The 8,997-nt window shown below is 45.4% G+C and overlaps 1 protein-coding gene across 12 annotated transcripts in view; it reads left to right on the top strand.

The window, feature by feature from the left end:
- ANK1 (ankyrin 1) overlaps positions 1–8,997 on the top strand; it is a 349,200-nt gene that overhangs the window by 329,973 nt on the left and 10,230 nt on the right. For 8 of the 12 annotated variants that reach the window (XM_056813585.1, XM_056813576.1, XM_056813578.1 and 5 more), the window contains 3 exons: positions 2,701–2,784; positions 4,437–4,502; positions 4,962–5,100. In XM_056813585.1, coding sequence (XP_056669563.1) covers positions 2,701–2,784; positions 4,437–4,502; positions 4,962–5,063 — 252 coding nt within the window. In that variant the 3' untranslated portion in view covers positions 5,064–5,100. Of the gene's footprint in view, positions 309–2,700; positions 2,785–4,436; positions 4,578–4,961; positions 5,101–8,997 lie in introns of all 12 variants that reach the window. The other 4 variants (XM_056813587.1, XM_056813588.1, XM_056813579.1 and 1 more) reach the window with 4 other exon arrangements.

Below are 8,997 nucleotides of genomic sequence, written 5' to 3'. Positions count from 1 at the left end.
GGGGAGAATGCTCAGGCAGCCGCCGTCTGCCGCGGGGCGGCGGGCCCCGCTGGGTAGCCGCGAGTGGGGCCGGTGAGGAGGCAGCAAGGATGTGGACCTTCATCACCCAGCTCCTGGTCACGCTGGTGCTGCTGAGCTTTTTCCTGGTCAGCTGTCAGAATGTGATGCACATCGTCCGGGGCTCCCTGTACTATGTGCTGAAGCGCTTCCATCAGGAGCTCGACAAAGAGCTGGGGGAGGACGAGGGCCTGAGTGACGACGACGAGACGGTCTCCACCAGGGTGGTGCGGCGCCGGGTCATCGTGAAGGTAGAGGCCAGGAGGAGGGCGCTGGGGGAAGAGGAGAGGGCGGCCGAAAGGCTCGAGACCCTCCGCAGAGGAGGGGCAAGAGGGACGAGAGCCAAGAGCCCTCCGGGAGCTCCGAGGCCCCCTAGGGAGCCCCGTGTGTCCGGGCTACGAGCCAGAGCTGCGGCCAGGTGTCCGGCTTCCGGCCCGGCTCCTCACCCAAGGGCCGCCTGGGAGCTTCGCAGACCATGGGAGTGCTGAGGGCCTGGAGTGCCGAGAGGGCGAATTGGGCGTTTTACTTCCTGCCCCAGGCCTGGTACCTGGCGCTTGGTACTTCTCCGGGAGGGGAACAGACCCACAACGTCCCTGGCTTCAGGAACCCCTTGACAGAAACGTCCCTCCACCAGGGCGCATCCAAAACTTAACCAAGACTGGTCTAGGGGGTTATGTGGTTCAGTTGTTTCAATCATGGCCAAAGCTTCGTGACCCCATGTGGGGTTTTCTTGGCAAAGACACTGGCGTGGTTTGTCATTTCCTTCTCTGCCTCATTTTACAGATGAGGAAACTGAGGCAAACAGTTACGTGACTGGCTCAGAGTCACATAAACAGTAAACTGTCCGTATTTGAGGTTTTCTTGGCAAAGACACTGGCGTGGTTTGTCATTTCCTTCTCTGCCTCATTTTACAGATGAGGAAACTGAGGCAAACAGTTAAGTAACTGGCTCAGAGTCACATAAACAGTAAACTGTCCGTATTTGAGGTTTTCTTGGCAAAGACACTGGAGTGGATTGCCCTCTTCTTCTATAGCTTATTTAACAGATGAAGAAGCAGAGACCAAAGGGTTAAGTAACTCTCCCAAGGTCACACAGTCAGTGTCTGAGGCTGGGTTTGAACTCAGCTCTTCCTGATTCCAGGTCTGGCACTCTATCCAATGTGCCGCCTAGGGATACTAAGAGGTTAAAAGACTAGGCCAGTATGTGTCTGAGGCAGGACTAGAACCCAAGTCTTTTTGATTCCTACATCACTTCATTATCACTTACCTTACAAATACTTAATCAATGCTTATTGGATGGGTTGAAGGTAACCTAACTCAACTAGTCCCACCCCATTACTATGCTTTTCATTATAGAAACTACTTCCTAAATTCTGAATTCTTTACCTTATTAAATGGGAATAAGAACATCTCTTCTGCCTTCTTCTCAGGGCTGTTGTAAGGTTCAGATGAGGTAACAGAGATGAAGGTACTTTGTAAAGTTGTAATATTTCAGTGGTTTTAAACCGGTGTTCCTTAATCTCTTTTTGTGTCATAGACTCCCCCCTTCTCCAAATCCCATTTTTAAATGCATGAGATAAAATTCCCAGGCATAAGAAGGAAATTACTTCTATTGAAATGTAGTTATATTTTTTTTAATCCCTTACCTTCTGTTTTAGAATCAATTCTGTGTACTGGTTCCAAGGCAGAAGAGTGATAAGGGCTAGGCAATGGGGGTTAAGTGACTTGCCCAGGGTCACACAGCTGGGAAGTATCTGAGGCCAGATTTGAACCCAGGACCTCCCATCTCTGGGCCTGGCTCTCAATCCATTGAGCTACTCAGCTGCCCCTTCCATTTTCTTTTCTTAAAAAAAAAACCAAACAGGTTTAGAGCCCCAAGTTAAGAACCCCTCATTTAGAATGTCTTACAGGTATTCCTCTCCCTCAGATCCAGATATCACCTTCCCCTCCACACCTTAGAAAATCTCTGTGAGGCGATATGGCCAAGAATATTCATGACTGGATGCCCAACGTTCTGGTGATGAGGCTGTTGACACCAAGCTAGAAGGTCCTCAGGCAGCCAACACGGTCCCCATTATCAGGCCTGTTACTCAAAATCTTTTCAGGGTCTGGGGCAGATAGGCCACTCAGTGGAGAGAGAATCGGTCCTGGAGGTGGGAGGTCCTGGGTTCAAATCTGGCCTCAGGCACTTCCAATCCTGTGATCCTGGGTAAATCACTCGATTCCCATGGCCTAGCCCTTACTACTCTTCTGCCTTGGAACCAATACTTGGTACTGATTCCAAGACAAAAGATAAGGATTAAAAAGCAAAAACCAACTCTTTTCAGGATGGTCAGACGCGTCACAGCCTCCCTTCTTTTGCTATAACCTTCAGGAATTTGGCTTAGCATCATCTCTCTACCGGGGTGATTGGTGGGATGTTAAACACAAGCGGTCCTGGCAGACTTGCCCCGGCTCCCTCCTGCCTCAGGCTCACGCTCACGGCCTGCTCCACGGGGTCCCAGCTGTGTCCATGACCCATCATGCTCCTGCGTTCTTGCTTTCCTTCTGCGATTAAGGCTGCTGCGCTTCCGCTCTCTCCCCCCTCTCCCTGGCTCCTGCCTCCCCGCCTCATTCATTCTGACGTCCTCTTCCCTCACTCTAGGGGAACGAGCTTCAGGATATCCCGGGAGAGCACGTGACTGAAGAGCAATTCACCGATGAGCAGGGCAACATAGTCACCAAGAAGGTGAGAGCCCAGCTGGGTGGGGAAGGTCCCGGGACAGGGCCGGCAGGATCCGAGCCGATTCCAAAAGGGCTCGCGGGCGCTTTTCCCTGCTCACCCAAAGGAAGGACATGGAGATGTCCTTTGGACGCAGTGACGGGCTTTTCCAAACCGAAATGGGGACAGGCGGCCTCAAAAAGGAAATTCCCTCTGACCACCCGTTTTCTTTTCTAAATCAAAACTGAGCCAGAAAGAAATCTCAGGTATACAGTCACAGTAGGATGAGGGACAAGACCTGTGATCTTGCCATTCTCCTAGACGCGTGGATGAGGAAACGCCCTCTACTATTACTGGCCCAGGGTGCCATAGACAGTGTGGGTTAGACGTGGATTTGAATCTGAATGTTCTTGACCCCTAGAGGTCTCTCTCCAATGCAATGTTTGCTTCTCATCCTTAGCATTTTTTGGTGGTTCCATTGTTTTTTGGTCACGTTTGAGTCTTCAGGACTGTTGGGTGTTTTCTTGGAAATGATAGTAGAGTGGCTTGCCATTTACTTCTCTAGTTCATTTTACAGATGAGGAAACCAAGGCAAACAGGGTGAAGTGACTTGTCCAGGGTCACTGAGATAGTAAATGACTGAGTAAATGACTTATCATTAAGATAAGTCCATTGGCAGCTGGGTTGCTCAATGGATAGAGCTCCAGACCTGGGGATGGGAGGTCCTGGATCCAAATCTTGACTCTGACTCTTCCTAGCTGTGTGACCCTGGGCAAGTCACTTAATCCCCATTGCCTGGCTCTTGCTGCTCTTCTGCCTTAGAACCAATGCTTAGTATCACTTCTAAGGCAGAAGGTAAGGGTTTGGTTTTGTTTTGTATTTAATTAAAAGACTCCACACCCTGAATTCTATTTATTGTACCACATTGCTGCCCCATATCCCTGGCTAAACCTCTTGGCAGCACTTCATAGGTTACACAAAACTTAATCCAACCCCATCATTTTATAGATAAGAAATCTGGCCCCAAAAAGTTAGGTAACGTATCTATAGTGAGGAGCAGAGCCAGGATCCAAGCCCTGGTCCTCTAGTTAACCATAAGAACAAAATAATAATGAATATCCATCCAGTATTCTTTCCATGACCACAGTTTTCTTGAAAGATTTTTTTTAGCCATTATGACTTATTCTCTATAGTATTTTATTAGAGGATAGAGGTCACAAGTTATATAGTTAGGAGACAACCAAGTGTAATACCTGCTTTGACCTGAAATATTCCTGGTTAGATCTTAAATCTAGAGTTGGAAGGGATCTCAAAGACCTTTTAGTCCTTCCCTATCATTTTACAACTCATCTTAAAACCAATACCATGTACTGATTCCAAGGCAGCTAGAAAGTGTCTGAGAGCAGATTTGAATCCAGGACCTCCTGTCTCTAGGCTTGGCTCTCAATCCACCATTCTCTGCCCCAGCAAATGCCCCCATATTTCGTTGAGATCTCCTCAGGCCAGCTTGAATACAAAGAGATCAGGACAGGATGGGGAAATGGAGGGTGAAGGCAAGAGACTAAGAAAGGGCCCTTCGTGGAACAGGGGAAATGTCCTAAGCAGAACTGAGCATGGCAGACTCTCTTGGACCCAGAGGAGCTGGACAAAGGGTAAGCACCATCTCATCTCTTTTTCAGATCATTCGCAAAGTGGTTCGGCAGATAGACACATCCGGGGACAGGGCCACCCAGGAGCTGGACGAGGTGAATACTGAGGGGTCTCTGCAGGAGCCCAGTGAGCTGGAAGCAGATATTGCTGACTTTATGAAACATGCCAAGGTATGAGCAGTCTCTGGCTTCCATGGAGGCTCCTCTCACCCCGGGGCCCTCAGGAAGACCTCAGGTGCTCTGCAGAGGATGGCTGATCTCCACCTCTTTTTTCCCATAGCTGGGGCTCTATTATTTCTGGCTGTCTCTCATCTCTTCCAGCTCTGCTCGGGATTCCATCTGTCCTGTTTTCCACCCACCATGGATTCTGCTCCTTTGAGACCCCTTGGGAAGGCAAGAGAGCCAAGTGGCCCTTGTTCTTTCCTTGAGAGCCTCGTTTTCTAACCACCTGCCTTGCTGATTGCTTTTCCCTTCTTCTGTCCCGATTGTCTGTCTGTGTTTCTCTTTCCATGTGATCTTCTCTGCCTTCCTGCCTCTATGACCCGCTCTCCCTAGGCGGAGGTGAGAGGGAGTAGTACCCTGCAGTCGGAGCTGATCGAGGGGAGGAAGGGGGCTCAGATAGTGAAGCGAGCAAGCCTGAAAAGGGGGAAACAGTGACCTCCTGGCCCCTCCCTGTCCAACGGCCTCTTTGGAGGTAATTTTACCTTTCTTCAAATTCCCCAAATTCTGTGTGTACTGCATGAGTGCAAGGGAGAGCCCGTGCTCAAAGCTGGGACTACAGAGATGAGAAAACAGCCCTATCAGAGTAATACAACATTAGATACAAATAAATGTAGTACAAGGGCAAAGGCAAGATCGAGACAAAATACTCTAGGAAAATAGGAGGAAGGAGAAGACAATTCTGGCTGGGAGTTATCAGGGACGACTTTTTGGAGGAAGCAGTACCTGAATAGGTCCTAGAAGGAAGAGAATCATTTCAAAAGGAAGGGTTTAGGACAAGGGACATTCCAAGCAATGCAGGACAGATTGCATGGTGTTCCAGATGTGAAGAGCCATTTCCTTCTCCAGCTTCTTTTCCAGATGAGTAAACTGAGGCAAACAGTGACTTGTACAAGGTCCCACAGCTAGTAAGTGTCTGAGCCCAGATTTGAATTCAGGTGTTCGTGACTCCAGGTCTAGCTCACTATCTACTGCACCACAGCTAAAAAGTCAATTGGAGGAAATTTATAAAAGCTCTTGAGTGTCATGGAAGCAAAGAAGCATATTTTTTATCCTGTAAGCAATATAAAGGCACTGAAGGGTTTTTTGAGATAGCAACATAATAATAAGACTAATCTACTACTTTAAGGTTTGTTAATAAAAGGATCAGTTCACCAAATGACCCCAAATTTTTCTTGGTCCTTCAAAAGTAGTCTTAAATTCCAGTTTTTTAAACGTTTGTTGATAATAACTTACATTTTGTAGCACTTTATTATTATTTGTTATTAATAATTATTATGACCGTGATTTATATTATGGTACTTTATTAATATTAATAATTCTACAACTTATGATCATAACTCATATTTATAACATTTTATTAACTATTGACACAATCATAATACTTCACTTTTATATCACTTTGTTTATTATTATCATGATAATAACTCACTTTCTAGCATTTTATTATTATAATTTATGATGATAATAATAATAATTCATATTTTATAAATAGTAACTCACACTTTAGGCTTTAAATTATGCTCCCTTGTAAGATAGGAATTTGTAGATGGTGTTATCCTATCTTATAGGTTGGGAAACAGACTCGGCCAGGTTAAGTGACCTGCCCACAGTCACATAGCTGGTAAGCATCAAAGGAGGAGTTTAAACCCAAGTGGCTCCTGTGTCTAGGCCCAGTCTTCTCTTCATTACACCATGTTGTTTGGAGAGTATTTTCCTCACAACCATGCAGTGGAAGTTCTCTTAGAGAGAATGTGACTTGCCCAAGGTCACACATCCTGCCACAGATGACCACCAAGTGACCATGAGCAAGTCACTTTAACCTTCCATTTCCTCATTTGGGAACAAACAATAGGTGTGGTACCTATATCCCAAGGTTGTTAAGAGGATCATCCTAGAAAATAAGTTTCCATACTTATCTAAGTGTCAGAGCCAAGATTCAAACTCAGAACTCCCATGCTCTCCTCTAAAATATAAAAGTCCTTAGATCCCTGTCTCAGGCAGATTACTTTGGCCTGCAGAGGCAAGAGGCAGAGAGGAAACAGGCAAAAGGCCACTACAATCATCTAAGCAATGGTAGCAGCACATGTAGAAAGATAATGTCCCTATGTGAAAAGCTCTTCCAGATTCTGTATCCTCTGCCTGGCAACCAAATCTCCCTCCTTCTCCATACATTCGCCTTCCGCAATACCTCTTATAGCCATAGTCCTGGAAAGAAGACCTGTATCATAGCCCCAATTTTGCATAAACTGGATATTCACTTAAAAAAACCAAACCTCCCTCCTTGTGCCTTAGTTTCTTCAACTGTAAAATAGCAATAATAGCGCACACCCTGCCTATCTTTCAGGACTTTTATGAGGACCTAAAGAAAGTAGCAGATATGAAAGTCTTTTAGGAAACTGAAAACCTTAAATAGAAGTAAAGAAGGATTACTTATGGGAAATAAAAATGCTTAAGGGGATGGATCAGAAGAAGGCAAAGGGATAGCAATAGTAACATTACTAAGATGCCGAGAAGAGCCCCTGGTCTTTGAACTCTGAAATGTAGCTTTCAAAGAAGGAAACAGAATTCTAGAAGGGGAAGAGCTCCAGGCATAAAGTCAGTAGACAAGGTGGTCCTTATTAGGTATGCATTGATTGAGGGGGTCAAAAATTGGGCAAGATAACCTTGGAAGTCATTTCCAGCTCTTAAGTTTCTGTGATTCTGGCCCCCAGATGCAAATTTCCACCTTGCAACAGGCTGCTTTTGTGAGACTTGGATCAAATGTAGAATAAGGGCGTTTTCTGCATCTTTCTGAGCCTCTCTCTTTGCATCTATGAGTCTAGGATAGAGATAGAGAACCTTTTAGAGATGGAGTGCCATGCCCCACCCCCATCCCTACCTTACCCCCTGCCCACCCCTTACTCCAGACAGGGGAGAGAGGAAGCGCTTCCATTTGGCTGTTAGGCAGAGGGACTGGTGAAGTGAGGAATGTCCTCAGGCACATGGAGAAGGGGAAAGAAGTAGCTCTGCCCAGAGTCCCTCTGACTTTCTAGTAATGAACTCTGGCAGGTGATGACAGGTATGTCCACCAAGAGGGCTCTTTGTGCCCTTTTTGGCACATGTGCCATAGGTTTGCCATCATCACTAGACTAGGATAATAAACCTATACTGGTTCCTCACAGGATAGTTGAGAAGAAAGCACCTTGTCAACTGCAAGGTATTATCTCTTTTTTTTTCCTTTTAGGTTCAGACCTATTTTTTATAGCTAAGTGGAACAGTAGATAGAGTGCCTCACATGGTATCAGGAAGACTCATATTTTTAGTTCAAATCCAGCATCAGACACTTATTATCCATGTGATTTTGGGCAAACCTTTTGACCCTGGTTGCCTCAGTTTCCTCATCTATAACATGATCTGGAGAAGGAAGACAAACCATTCCACTATTTCTTATAAGAAAACCCCAAATGGGACCAAAAGAGTCAAACATGACTGAACAATATTATTTCTAGTATAAGCCAGAGGACTCATACTAGAAATGCCTCCCAGCAGTATAGATGAGGAAGAAAGAAAGGAATAAACATTTATTAAATACCTACTCTGTGATAATACCTACTCTTATTTTGCTACAAATGTTATTTCAGTTGATCCTCACAACCCTGGGAGGTAAACAGTTGCTGTTCCATTCTTATTCCCATTTTATAGCTAAGTAAACTGAGACAAACAAGGTGAAGTGACTTGTCCAGGCTCACACAGCTAGAGAACTAGATTATAACATAGTCTCAGAGAGTTGTGACACAGCCAGGATGTATAATAATAACTAGCATTTATATGACTTTTTAAAGTTTTCAAAGCACTTTTATGAATAGTATATCCATTCAGTCTTCACAATAACATTGATAGGAAGGTATTATTATTCCCATTTTACAGATAAGGAAACCGAGGCAGAGAGAGGTATAAATGACTTGTCCAAAGTTATACAAAAAGTTAAGTGTCTGAGGCTGGGTTTGAACTCAAGGCTTCCTGACTCCAAGTCTAATGCCGTATCCACAGAAGCTGCCTAACTACCTTGAACTCAAGCCTTACTGACTGAGGAGACTAATTCCCTGCGTACTACATCATACTGTCTCTGATGTAGTTTTGTATCTAGATTATTACCATTAAGGAGAAAAGGTCAAATGAGTTCTTGATTTATAAGGGCACTAGAACCCCAGGAGTAGCTAACTTGATGGGATTTAAGAGTTGAGCAACCTTAGCCCAACAGACCAAGAAATTTGCTTTTGTACCAAGGCTCAGGACAGACCTTCCTGGGTTTCCCTTGAAATGTATGTGTAGGAAGAACGGGGAGAGGCAGGCCTCAGTGCTAACCTGGAGACTTCAAATTCATTCAGCA

The sequence above is a fragment of the Monodelphis domestica genome, chromosome 1, assembly GCF_027887165.1.
Source record: "Monodelphis domestica isolate mMonDom1 chromosome 1, mMonDom1.pri, whole genome shotgun sequence".
In the NCBI taxonomy this organism is placed as follows: domain Eukaryota; kingdom Metazoa; phylum Chordata; class Mammalia; order Didelphimorphia; family Didelphidae; genus Monodelphis; species Monodelphis domestica.
The sequence above is the reverse complement of the archived record's forward strand: the minus strand, read 5'-3'. Positions and strand labels throughout refer to the sequence as shown.